A 14,390-nucleotide genomic window follows, 5' to 3' on the forward strand; every position below is an offset into this window, starting at 1 on the left:
ATTGTAAATTCAAATCAATTACGTTCACATATACTAACAACACATCCTAAACCATATTTCTTTCACATCATAACAGTCCTAAGGCCATCAAGTCACCACGTACTTGTCATCATCAGGTTCCAACCATCGAGGTATCAATGCAATGCTTTTAATTTTATATTCAAGAATCATAAATTCCATTGTTTAAAGAGTAACTTCTCCAAATCACATTCGGCGAGGTCCAAGGATTATAACAGAGGTTTCAAATTCAATTTTAGGTTCAATCATAGGGATCTTTCTAGTTTCATCTCAATATCTATATTCGAATCTTGGAACTTAAAGGCTATATACTTTTTTACCATATTGAGAGTCCAACCCACTTTCACTGCGTCACTTGTAACACTTTACCACACAGAGTTTTATGCCTAGGATGTAAATCAAAGGTGGTGAAGCGTTATGACCTCCAAAAATAAAATACGTACATAGATATATGTGAAGAATAGTTTAACTAGGACTCTTGAAGAAAAAAGTCATGTGAAACCAAGACCAGACAAGAACGTCATACTCGAAAAGTGTAAAGCATAGAAGAAACAGATAACAGCGTATAAAAGTATAAGATATATATGATATAGAGTGCCAAAGATACAAATAGCAAGCTCCAGACTCGACCTGCTAAGCAAAAGCCGGCCAGAGTATATATATATATATAACCCAACCATACCCAAAAGATAGAATACAAATCTTAATTCTCCAAAGTCAACCTCTAAGAGGGACAAAATATTTTTTATACAAAATCGAAGAAAGTACACATATATAACTAAATACATAATATAAAAAGCCCAAAAGATAAATCTTTGCTTCCAAGAAAGCAAATCCAGCACACTCAACGAGGTGCGACACGTCCTGCATATGAAAAACAATAAACACGTATGGAATGAGAATTGAGAGTTCTTAGCATGGTAGAGGTACCCCACAAAGATAACATATAAGGCCTCGAGAAAGCCAGAGGTATTCCTAGAACTCCGATACTCATATTTAACTTAAAGATCGTACTAAACCAAAAATGTGGTACTTTATCTAAGGGATTCTATTTCTAATCTAACTCTTCACCTTCTATCGACCCAAACCTCCTAATCACTGATGAAACTACCCTCAGTATCACCTCTGCCAGCATGAGGGATCTCTCAGTTGCAAAGACATACAAAGCATACAAGTAATGCACAATTAAAGAAATAGATACAACATGTAAATCATGTAGCATATAGACATATATAAGCAATTAGGCAAACCAAAGTAATGGATATTCAAACAAATCCTACAAATACATATGATACATGTCTGTCCTATGTCCAATGATATCATCTGTCAGTTATCCAGCCAAATCTGACATGTCTAGTAGCGAACCCTGTACAGGCCCAGTGACGCAAAGCTCAAAGCATATGATATATATAAATAATCAATCATCCATCGCACGACTAGATCAAAGGAATCTCAAATCTCAACTTGGAACCTGTGGGGCGAGTCACTGTATTTGTCCATGGAGACTAAGATCAATCATAAATACCATCCTAGAGCAAGTGGGGCGACCACTGCATCTACCCAAGAAGCTCAAAATCACTTCAACCTGGAGCAAGTTGGGCGAACCACACCCTTGCCTTTACCGATGGAGCTTAAATCATCTCATCTCGGAGCAAATGAGGCAAACCGCACCTTTGCATCTATCTAGAGAATCTCAACTAACCAACTTGAAGCAAGTGGGACGAATCACAACCCTTGCGTCTACCCAGGAGGTACATTCTCATATGTCCAGGAGGAACAAAGGAGGGGATCATAACCTCCCACTATCTCGCTAGAGGCAATTTTACAATACTAGGAGAAACAAAGAAGGGGATCCTCACCTTACACCGTATGTTCTCTCTATTTATGTATTTTTTGTATTATTTGTATGTGTTTGAACAACTGAGAGATCCTTTATGCTGGCGGTGATGATGCTAAGGGTTGTTATTGATGCGATGTATTTATTATAATTGATTATGAAAATGAGTTTGATTGATAATTGAGTTGCCTGGTACACGCAAGGGTTGTGGTTTTGTCCCACTTGCTCCAGGTTGATATTTTAGCTCCTTGGGTAAATGCAAGGGTTGTGGTTCGCCCCACTGACTCCGAGTTGAGATTGAACTCCCTGAGTAGATGCAAGAGTTGTGACTTGTCCCACTTGCTCCGAATTGAGACTAACATTAAGAATAAATCGATACTATTGGGATTGAATTTTGATATAGAATTACTTAATTTGGACAGTTGTAACATAGAGAGAAAGGATGACTGGTTATGACTGATGACTTTTACTGAATAGAGTTGAGAATTTAAAATTCCTAATTTAGTTGAGATTTAGTCTGATTTCCATGTTTAGATTTAGAAAGGACCCTAGGTTTGAACCTTGAATGATTGGAGTTTAAAATTGTCTAGCAAATTCATATCTTTTTACATAGTCTCTATTTAGAATTATTACCCTATTGGAAATCTTCGGGTTCTCACCCGTTGTCGGATCTTGTTTTTCAGATACAAGACATGGCGCACCTCGTTGAGCATGCCGAACTCTCTATGAAAAGTGAAGACTCCTTTATATTTTGTACTTTGTGGTTATTATATTTATATTCTCCACTTTTGAATATATACTTGTATATTCCTCTTAGAGGTTGATTATGGAGAAATATGTTGTATTATACTCTCTAACCGTTCTTGTCTTCGCGGGGGCGTGACTAGTATTTGCTATGTATTTCTTTTGAACTCTTGTATATATTTCTTTTGTTTCTGTGTATCGAAACTTTATAGCGTCGACGTTTGCGAGTGCGATGCGGTTGTTGTTCTGTCATCATTCTTCCGATGTTCTTAGATATATCATTATTTTTCAAATATTATGTACTTTTTCGATTTTAGGGGTCGTAGTACTTCGCCACATTTAATTTACAACTATAGCGTAAGATTTTGTGTGGTAGAATATTACAAAATTTACTATTATTTTATTTAATTTAATAAATTTTCTAAGAATAATGTATCGTTCATTTTATTTAAGTTTTTTTTATAAAATTATCTCAATATTATTATCCTGTTAATTCTATTAATATATTACTAATACAGAACAATATTAAGACGATTGTAAACCATTAAAGAGTTAAATAGGATGATTTTTAACGGAGAAATGTTACGGACAAAAATGTTTTACTCTAAAACAAATAAATAAAAATAATTAATCCAAAAAAAAAAAAAATAAATAAAAATAAAAAATAAAAAAATGGTTTAACAAAAGGAAGACGGGAGTGAAAACTCAAAACGTGATGCTTCAACAGTGCCCAAGTTTCTTGTTTGAGATTCTTACAGACTACAGGCTACAGCCACCACTATATCACTGGAATATTTGAGAGAATCAGAGAAGACCCAAATCATGATCTTCGTTGATGGGCTTCCATTCTCTCCTCGTTATTCTTCAACATCTCAGGTACACGATTTCACTCGCATCCTCTTTTCCACTTACCCTTTTTGCCTAAGAAACTGAAAAGCCACTACAACTTTTTATTTTCCTTTTATTTTTGGATATATGTCATTTATTAGAATGTGATCAGCAAATGTTTCAACATCTTAGCACAAAGGACAGAAGAAAAAACAAAGGAAGTAAAATTGAGGTGTGGGGATCAGGACTCAGGAGAGATATATGGCTTTTGGTTGTTTTCCCATTTCTCTATTCGTGTTTATGAACTGAAATGTAGGATACATAAGTAATGCTAACATATTCTAACAACTAGAAGGCAAGTTATTATTTCACAAGCAATGTATTCAATGAATGTCTCTATTTTTCATCCAGGAACAAAATGAAAAAAAGAAAAGAAAAGAAAAGAAAGCGATGCATGATCCTGTGAGTTCTTGATGCAGGCAATATAAAACTTAGATAAAAGAAAAAAAAATGAATCTCAGGGAACCTAAAGGATCCAATGGACTCACGGCAAGGCTAGGAATAAAAGAGACAAGAACTTGATTTGATAAACACTCAACCAGAATTCGAGAGAAAATGAGATAGAGGAAAATTGATATCATTCATGGTTGATAAATTGGAAAGCTACCCTTTACAAGTGGACAACACTCACAGAAAATAAGAAATAACCAAAACAAAAGTATATTGGAAGAAATTAAAAGATAAACAACTCTGCATCAATTCTTGCTTGCATGATTGTAAATTATGGGGTTTGTCATGCCGTTTTAAAAATATAAGTTTAGAATCATGTGATTCGTATACTTAAGGTCTGACATTCTTGCTAATTGACAGGGAAAGGATATTCTACTTGCTCTGTTGGAAAATCCCATTTTGGTATCAGCCTCGAACTCTTTCAAAGCTATCCCCGAGAGGAAGTTCTCAGTGTCTGAAGACTCTACTCTAGAAAGATCAAAATGGGTTTATATATTCCAAAGAGAATATGCTACTGTTGACCCTGCAGTTGTTGAGGTATGTGATACTGTTTACCCATCACGAGTTTCATACATACATGTCCACATTCTTTTCTATCCGCACCAAAGAATGCACCTCTCTTTGTCAGTTTGTTGCACCTGTCAAATTGAAGCCATTGTTTTAAGTATTTGAAATACTTCTCTCTCCTGTCCACTAGTTGTACATCTCTAAGCAATACTTGCTGAATTTTTTTTTAACGAACCTCTGCTCTCAATTTTGTGACATACATGCACACGCACACGCACACGCACACACAGCTTCATAAGATACTCATTCTAGTGAAAAATTCTAGTGCTTGGTAATTCGTTTCCTAAGGTTACTCTACCTTTAAAACTCTGCTCTCCTTAGAGGTAGGTAATAGCTCCCATATCAACCTTTAGAAGGGCCATTTGACGAGCGATTCCTCCTATTATTCAGTCTTTCAATGCCTTTATCATTTATCTTCTCTCCACAATAATCCAACCTAGAGCTTTTATGTTGTACAGATTTAATAACCTTGAACCCATCACATTGTCTTCTTCAAATGAAATATCTTGGTATCTTGGTCTCGAGTCCTCTGGTTTTTTCTTTTTTCTTTTTTCTTTTTTTAATTCCCAACTCACACTTTGAAAAGGATTCTTCTTGACCTTGATAAACCTATGTGCGTCATGTGTAATGCTAGCTCAGTGTTAGCTGCCCATTTGTTTTTGCACTGTTCTATGGCTAATTATCATGCAATTCACTTTTTGGTATTATTTATTTAATGAATGTTGGTTCATCCGAAGTTTTCATTGATTTGATTTGTTGGCTCTAGAAGAAGAAAGGATGCCAAATATTTATTGGAGTGCGCTGTTTCTGACACTGTTTGGTGTATTAACACTCACATGTCTAATGTAAGGATTTTGGGCAATCAAATTTTGTAGGAAAGGATTAGACGTCTTGCATCTTCTTGGTGCAAGACACATGGTCTGTTAAGAGGGATATCTGTCTGTGATATGCAGCGAGATTGAAGAGTTTTGCTCTATTTATTTATTTTTTGGCATATCCCTTTCTTGTACTAAGGATATCTTATTCTTCAATTTCTATGAAATATAGTGCCATTTTAAATGAAATTGATTCTTTTGTTTCTAAAAAATGTGGTAGTTAGTAGATCCAGGAGTATGGTTGCCAATTTGTCTTTCAATTGCTTATGCTGCTGAGTTTTACATTTATTACTGTTGTCGTCGTTGTTTAACTTACTGTTTGTTGAATTTATTTCCTCCTATTCCTGTAAACCTAGTTTGTTGGCACTGATGAAGCAACAACTTGTGTTGGCCTTGTTATTCGGAACCGAAGGAATGGAATGTAAGGAGTAAGGATTGGTTAATTTATAGATGATAAATCCACTGCATATCAAGTTCAACGTATACTCGTTCTCCATGATTTTAATTTATGTTGGTATATCTTAATTCAACACTGCAGGACATCAGTTGCTCATATGGATTCACCAAAAATTGTAGAAATGGGCCTCTCTCAAATGCTATCACAACTAGTTGATGGCTTGGACACTGAGTTCGATGTATGTTTCCTTATCTTGATTTCTAATTTCGATGGTGAATTATACCATGTCATCTATCTGAGTCAGAAAACATGATTTGAATATAGGTGCATATAATTGGTGGTTTTGAAGAAGTTTCTCTGCAGGTGTGAATGGGCCTCACCCTTTGTTAGTGAATTTTTATGATGTACTTTTCCACCAGAAACACAAGAATTGAAGCTGTCTATTGAACTTTTTGTACAGCATGCCAAGGCTAGCACTGAATCAGAAGCCCAAGCAGAATTCGGTGATCATTCCTTTCCTTTATGCACAAAAATTGTTCAGACTTTATGGGCAAGAGAGGAGAAGTTTCACATTCGGACCATTTGTGTTCTTGGACATAATACCAGAAGGGATTCCAATGGAAATGCTTACCCGTTGTTCAATGGATTTGTGGTCAACTCCTGATTTTAATTCTTCTTTTGGCGTCTACTTCACTAATGATATGTGATAACTGCTAAGTTGATAACCCTCTTATTTAGCTTCATATAACTATTTGCATAAAGCATATGGAGCTGGTTATTCTCCGCCAGCTTTACATACATGCATGTGTACTGTTATCATCAATCATCAATAGTAATATTTTTTTTGTGATTTTAAAATTCCAGATAATATAAAGAGGCCTAATATTTTCAAAAGATTGATACTACTCATTCATACTTTTTTTCTCTTCAGTTGGATAAAAACAATCTTGACAATTTAAAAATGCATGATAACATTGGTTAAAACTTCAGTGGTACAACTACTTAAATGCATTGGCTAGCTGCTGAGGTTGTTACTAATGATGGGATCCGCGGACTCTTTTGTTGGGCGAGACAATTTTTTATTCACACTAGCATAGTATAAATACTTCTTATAGTAACACGAGTAATTTTTTTTAGTTATAATGATGTGGTGATTGTGGTCTATTCTTTTGAAACAGTTACTTGTATACTCAAAACATGAAGTGCCTGTTTGTTTCATGTCCTCAGCTGGAGAAAATGTGAATTCCCACTCAATTTTACACAAAGATCCTCTCACATAGATTTCCACCTGTGTCTGGGAAATCATGCTTCTCCATGTCCATTGTAAACCAAAAGTATGTGATTCTAACTTCTTGACTCCTATGCACCATTTCAGGTTGAGACTACTTCAGGAAATATCATCCCTGCAAGTTTTCATACAAGTACCAGATGCCCAGATGAAATTGTCAGAAGAATACGAGTGTCTGCTTCTTATGAAGATACCAGTTGGAATGGGAAGTTAATAGAGACATATGATACTGCAACTGACCAGTTTCAAATTGCTCCTTGCAGATGGTAACTTGGAATTTTTGTGAAAAGCCATGCTAGTTGGTGAAAATCCTTTCCTTTAATGACATTGTTTGATAACCCCTCTAATGCGACAAGGTTTTGTTGTTATTAGTATATGATTGCTGATGCTTCTCCTTCTCATGATTTTAGGACTCATCGCCAGTACTATGCTGCTTTGTCGCTTCTGCATTATACAGATTCAGAAATTCTTTCAATATGCTCCACCTCACCTACCGCCGAGGGCTCAGATTTTGTGGACAATTTGAAGAGGTAAAACTTATGGTTGATCTTGATTTTTAAATGTTGTTGAAAACTTCCAAATATTTATTTGTTAAATGGAAATACCAATAAATTTTGGTCTTCAGAATTATGATAAAAATAATCGAGTTAACTAGCTCATAAATCTTGGATAAACCAATTTGAAGATATTGATATAGAGAATAAGAAAGTGCAATAAAATACCCGATAGAAAGTATGTGGAAGAAGATACACGTTCCCAAAATTCTCAAAGCATACTAAACAACTGAGTTCTTCACTTATCAATAGAAGCCAGAAAGGGATGGTATTGCTTTGATTTCATAAGAGATGTTGAGAGAGACAAAAGGAGCAGTTGAATCAATTTAGTGTAATGGAAAATGCTTAGGCTCTTAGATTGAGTGCTTGAGTTCTTTGCTGCGAATATATTAATATAAAGTATATTTTTTATTCTTAATATTTTTCAAAAATTTAAAAAATAGTCCTCATATTTAATTTGATTTAATTTTGTCCCTAATATTTAAATGTGTAAACTGTAAAGTATAATTTGTCCCTGACCACAAGTAACTGGCACCTAGTTGTAAGCATTATTGCTAAAAATTGATTTTAAACTTCCTGAAAATTTAGTTGGGATTCATTTGATATAAATAAAAAATTTTTGGGACAAAATTAAAACAAAATAAAATTGTGGTATTTTTGAAACTTTGACAAACTTAACAGACAAATAATATATTTTATCCTATTTAAATTTAGTTTCAATTCTATCCTTATTGTTACCAATTTCTTTTTCAGATTTTATCGTTCTATACATATAATCACCACCACCATTACCATCATGCCATTGTTTTCCCTCCATCATCATCAACACACCTCACTCGACCACCACCACCCAACAGCCACCACTGCCACCACCATTCGAATCTCAGTCCCACGAGGCCACAACTATTACAACCCCACTTCAGCCCATTGCTACCACCTTCCACCACCCTGCAATCATCGCAACCTCGCTCAGAACCCCAACTACATCCTAGTATCCTGACTACCATCCTACCCAATGACAGATTTAGAAAATTTTGGTAGTTGAAGCCAAAATTATATAGTAGATAAAATTTATTTTTAGCATAATATATTTGCTATTTGAAATTGAATATATATATATATATCCCCCCTAAATTTGAGAATGTATATGAAAAGTATATTTTAAATGATGAAAAATTAATTTATGATTTTTTCTTTTTATTTTCAATATGATTAAATGTCAATCTTAACAGTTTTGTTAGGAAATTATTGTTATTATTTTTTATTTTTATCAATAATCAGCTAACTAACTAATGAACAAGCAAGACTTAAGAGTTTGAATTGATATATAGGAAGAGAAAGAAAACTGAAAGAAAAAAATATATTGGTTAAAAAATAGTTTCTAAGTTTTTCACTTTTCCCCCTTTTTGTATATATCTATTTAAATTATTATTCATGTATTCTTTATTTTCTACTCGATTACGGAGTTCATTTGTTACAATATTTGCGGTTTAAACATTTTTGACCAAACCGTTTCTACAAACGAGACGATTTAAATGCCGAAGAATTATAATTCAAATGACGTAGTCTCCCCATCCTCACTTAGAAGACTCAGGTTCGAGTCTCACTCCTAACTTTGAAAAAGACAAGACCATTTAAATGTTAAAATAAACAAATCTTGCAAAGAATATTAGTAGATACATAATATTTATCTCAAATAATTTAAAAAAAAACATTAAAAATTTCATTTATATTTAAAGTTAAGTTTCAATTTAGTATTTACCTGGTTATATCACAAAGTTCATTATCACTATTTATCTTTTATATTGAATTTATTTATTTATTTATTATGTTTTTAATCTCAAATTTAACAAAATAATTATTGTAAGTTTTATATTTTAACTTAAAATCCAAAAAAATAATTTATTGGGAAACAAACACAAGAGATATAATTTTTAGAGAAAATTACACTCCCCTTCTTTGAGAGATGCTAAAATGATACTCTTCTATTCTCTATTTGTAAAATGTACACTCCTTTCTCTTATAACTTTTAAAAAACTTCCTCTTTAATCCATTTTAAATTTGAATAAAGTATAGTTTTTGTTCCCAACGTTTGGGGTAAGTTTCAAAGTTGTCCCTAACGTTTCAATCGTTCTATTTAAGTCTCTAATGTTTCAAAATTGACTCAATGTTGTTCTGCCGTTAGGGATCCATTAACAGAATTGACGGCGGGACAAAATTGAGACAATTTTGAAACATTAGGAACTTAAATAGGACGAAAACGTTAGAGACAAAAAATTTAAAATGGATTAAAAATGAGGGTTTTTTAAAAGTTATAAGTGAAATGAATGTATATTTTACAAATTGAGGAGAGAGTAGTGTCATTTTAACATCTTTCAATCAGGGAAGTGGAATTTTCTCTAATTTTTATTTTTATAGGTCCTTGCCTATATCCTATACCTACCTTATGATAATGTTTTCATCGTTTCTAGCACATTGTTTGGATTTCTCTTGTTTGTAATATTCCGAGAGATATCAATCTAACTTACCATTTTCAGGCAGTGGAATTATTTGATTGCGCATCCATACTGGACAGACACCTTTCCGGAGAAGCAGCCTCGCGTTTTTAAGAGAACTACCGATGGAAGGTGGAGAAGATGTTGACAAAATTCTAAGGTTGCTTGATGTGGTATATGCATATCAACAATTACACTGAAATGTTACCCTAAGTTTCATTTATCTCCCTAGCAAATGAGTTGCCAAATAGCAAGATGTCAACGAATACACGGTTAAAATTTATCTTGGGAAAATATCTCTGGGAAAAAACCCTTGGACCATGTTTGAGCTCTTAGAAATGGTATAGGATGTGTGGTTCATCAGTATTTTCACATTCTTAGGATTATGAACTTGGGAATGTTAGCTTTAAGTCCTTTCTTGCTTTTAAAAATTTTCAAAGAAAAAAATAGTAAAAAATAATAAAAATTTGTTTTCTATCGCTTTATTTTTTATTTTTTAAAATTAGGGAGAGATTTTTGTTGTTGTCTGGTTTGCAATATAAAAAGACATTCCTAGGAATGAAAATATTTCCCGAACCACGCACCTCAAGTAGCGTTTTAATGTTATCTTGAATGTTTATTAGAGGAGAAAAAGTAGAGAATATTCCGTGTAACTAGGCAAGTTCTTAAATACACACATTATGGACAGGATATCAATAATAATCTAAATGTTAAGAGTGATCATCCTGACTAGTGGATTTCAAAAGAAAATATGTATTTTGATCATGGGGAGAAGAGGAAAAACATAAAAAACAGAAGCTAAAATGAAAAGCCAAGCAAATGATTTAAATAGAAAATATAGAACTGAGAATTTAGAATAATATAATTACTTGTTTTTTTGGTAACACTTCTTTCTTAATCTTCTGTCTTCAAAGTTTTGTATTTATAGTTACGAGAGTATAAGAAACCTTATTATTTCACTATCACTTTGTTCTTTGATTTGGGTGTAAAAACAGTTTATTTTTAATGGTATAAAATTGAATTGAATTCTAAAAAAAAAAATTAAATTTTAGTCAAAATTGAATTAAATTTTAGTGTTTGAAATAAAATAATAAAATTATAGAATTAAATTGAATTCCAATATTTGAAATACTTATCAAATGAATTAACGTTTTATAATAAACAATTTTATCCTTTATTAATATAATATTATATTTAAATAATAAATATATTTATTTATTAAATTATATAAAATAATTAAAAAAATTGTAACTTCTAATTTTTTTAAACTAAAATTTGTTCACTTCTTTTAAAAAAACAAAAATTAGATTAATCTAAATATATTAAATTTAAAAATTATTATTAATTAAAAAAATTAAATAGTACTTTAATGTTAATTCCAATGACAAACCAACAATAAAAAATAAACATGAACTATCAAGAACTAACTTGTTGAATGATCTAATAACATAGCAAGTAAAAAAAAAGCTAGTTATTAACTGCAAATTATAGCAACTAATTGATGTTATTAAAATGAAACAAAATGATGCAACTTTTTGCTAGTGTCATGATTGACACAACTTCACTTGAAATGTTCAAATGTATTGCAAACGCCTGGTGTCATTAATCTAAATTAAACACATAAAATATATACATGTGGATATTTTTTTAGATCTACATAGTAGACTTTTTCAACTCTGCCACTACTACACCTGTGGTACATAGCCAGTCCCAAACTCGGATAAAGGAGGAGGGTTGTGTTAGGCCTTCGATAGCCAACATAAAAATTTAGTCGAATCTTCATAACATGGATCAAAGACGTTATTGCGCTAAAACTAGGTTGTTTCCCGGAAGCAACACGCTACGTATGGCTCACGTACAGTATCAAATAAGAAAGAGCTGATGCATCGGTGCCTGAGTGTAGTATTAAATGAATAAGGATTCTCGCATTTTCATGAAAGGATGAGGGTAAATAAGCTAATTCACAAAGAAAAAGGTAAATGTCGAAGCAACAAAAGGTTGAGATTTGGGACATGGAACATAGGCACTCTAATAGAAAAATCCATGGCAGTGGTGGATACCATGACAACGAGGAAGGTTAACATCATGTGCCTACAAGAAATAAAATGGGTCGGTGCGAAGGCTAGGGAGTTGGATATATTAATAATAGCATGTCCTCATGCAAAACCCAAGAAAAATACAGGAAAGAGGTATTAACATTTAATTTATTCAAAATAAATAACCTATATGCAATGCATGCAACTACTTGGTCAAAATAAATCAATTTTCAAGAATACATATATGAATATAAGGGCTAAAGTAATAACAATCAAATCAAATCCACAATTGAATTGAGTTATTGGAAAGAATTACAAACTTGCAAGATAAGAGATGATAATAGGTGGAAGCATATGATTGAGCAATCGAACCCCTCATCGGATGTGTATACGCTCTAGTCGCTAAAGTATTTAGGGTTGATTCATTGAATTCTTCTCTAATTATGTTTTTCAAGATTTGTTTTTCTTCTAACAATCAACAATTATTCAAAGCATGCATACAAATATCATGAGGACTTTTTCATAGGTTGTAATGGGATTAGGGTCAAGGTAAGGATATATATGGCTAAGTGAGTGTGAAATTTGAATCTTTGATTAACTTAAGCTTTCCACCTAACCTATGACAACCTATTTAATTCTAATACAAAACTAGCTACCCATTATTCATTACACACTCATTCATTCCCTTTTTAATCACAACACATATACATTGTTATTATTTTACTTACTTTAGGGTATTTTGTCTTTTTTTATTTCTTTCTTTTTTTTCTTTTTCTTTTCCTTTTTTATTTTTTAATATTTTTTCTTTTTATTTTTTATTTTATATAACATAATATATACACAAGAGATAATGCATATGGTTTAAGTTATGAATGCATGAATATGTACCCAATTCCCAAGATTTTTAAGAAAAATACAAAAATGCACCTTTATCTCAACCAATGTTTCCAAACTTCTCCACACTTAAATGATACACCTCTCACTAGCACCTAAGCTAATTGGTGCACGAAAATTACACTCACACTATGTAATTCCGCACAACTAACCAGCAAGTGCACTGGGTCGTCCAAGTTATACCTTACGTGAGTAAGGGTCGATCCCACAGAGATTGCCGGCTTGAAGCAAGCTATGGTTATCTTATTATTCTTAGTCAGGATACCAATAGGGTTCTTTAGTTTCAATTGTAAAAAGTGAAAGAGCATGAAATGAGTATTTGTTACGCAGTAATGGAGAATGTATTGGAGTTTTGGAGATGTTTTGTCTTCTGAATCTCTGCTTTCTCCTGTCTTCTTTTCACGCACGCAAGGTTCCTCCTATGGCAAGCTGTGTGTTGGTGGATCACGGTTGTCAATGGCTACCATCCGTCCTCTCAGTGAAAATGGTCTAGGTGCGCCGTCACCGCACGGCTAATCATCTGTCGGTTCTCACTCATGCTGGAATAGGATCCATTGATCCTTTTGCGTCTGTCACTACGCCCAACCATTGTGAGTTTAAAGCTTGTCACAGTCATTCAATCCCTGAATCCTACTCGGAATACCACAGACAAGATTTAGACTTTTCGGATTCTCAAGAATGCTGCCAATGGATTCTAGCTTATACCACGAAGACTCTGATTAAGGAATCTAAGAGATACTCATCCAATCTAATGTAGAACGGAGGTGGTTGTCAGGCACGCATTCATAGGTTGAGAATGGTGATGAATGTCACGGATCATCACCTTCTTCATATTGAAGTGCAAATGAACATCTTAGATAAAAACAAGCGTGTTTGAATAGAAAACAGAAATAATTGCATTAATTCATCGAGACGCTGCAGAGCTCCTCACCCCAACAATGGAGTTTAGAGACTCATGCCGTCAAAGAGTACAAAGTTCAAATCTAAAAATGTCATGATATACAAAACAAGTCTCTAAAAGTTGTTTAAATACTAAACTAGTAACCTAGGTTTACAAAAAAGTGACTTGAGCTTCTCACGTGCCTGGGCTGTTTCTGGGGTTAAACGTCAGGTTGTAACATGTTTCTGGCGTTTAACTCCAACTTGCAACCTGTTTCTGGCGTTCAACGCCAGAATGCAACATGGAATTGGCGTTAAATGCCAGTTTACATCGTTTATCTTCGAGAAAAGTATGGACTATTATATATTATTGGAAAGCCTTGGATGTCTACTTTCCAACCCAATTGAAAGCGTGCCAATTGGACTTCTGTAGCTTCAAAAAATCCATTCCGAGAGCAGGGAGGTCAG

General features: G+C 33.3%; 1 protein-coding gene across 3 annotated transcripts; it reads left to right on the forward strand.

The window, feature by feature from the left end:
- The first annotated feature begins 3,309 nt into the window (after positions 1 to 3,309).
- Positions 3,310 to 10,591, forward strand: LOC107458782 (protein N-terminal asparagine amidohydrolase). Of its 3 annotated transcripts, none has more exons than XR_008001572.1 (10): positions 3,310 to 3,475; positions 4,298 to 4,474; positions 5,736 to 5,800; positions 5,918 to 6,014; positions 6,101 to 6,139; positions 6,237 to 6,428; positions 6,955 to 7,014; positions 7,152 to 7,366; positions 7,475 to 7,594; positions 10,156 to 10,179. XR_008001572.1 is itself a non-coding variant. In XM_016076983.3 (10 exons), the coding sequence occupies exons 1-10, from the start codon at positions 3,422 to 3,424 to the stop codon at positions 10,259 to 10,261; spliced, it is 1,089 nt and encodes a 362-aa protein (XP_015932469.1). In that variant the 5' UTR covers positions 3,310 to 3,421; the 3' UTR covers positions 10,262 to 10,591. The 3 variants fall into 3 exon arrangements, 2 of the variants coding, with proteins under 2 accessions (XP_015932469.1, XP_015932470.1); XM_016076983.3 differs by having other exon boundaries at positions 7,152 to 7,330; positions 10,156 to 10,591; XM_016076984.3 differs by lacking the exon at positions 6,955 to 7,014 and having other exon boundaries at positions 7,152 to 7,330; positions 10,156 to 10,591.
- Positions 10,592 to 14,390: the final 3,799 nt, after the last annotated feature.

This window comes from Arachis duranensis, chromosome 7, assembly GCF_000817695.3.
Source record: "Arachis duranensis cultivar V14167 chromosome 7, aradu.V14167.gnm2.J7QH, whole genome shotgun sequence".
Classification (NCBI taxonomy): domain Eukaryota; kingdom Viridiplantae; phylum Streptophyta; class Magnoliopsida; order Fabales; family Fabaceae; genus Arachis; species Arachis duranensis.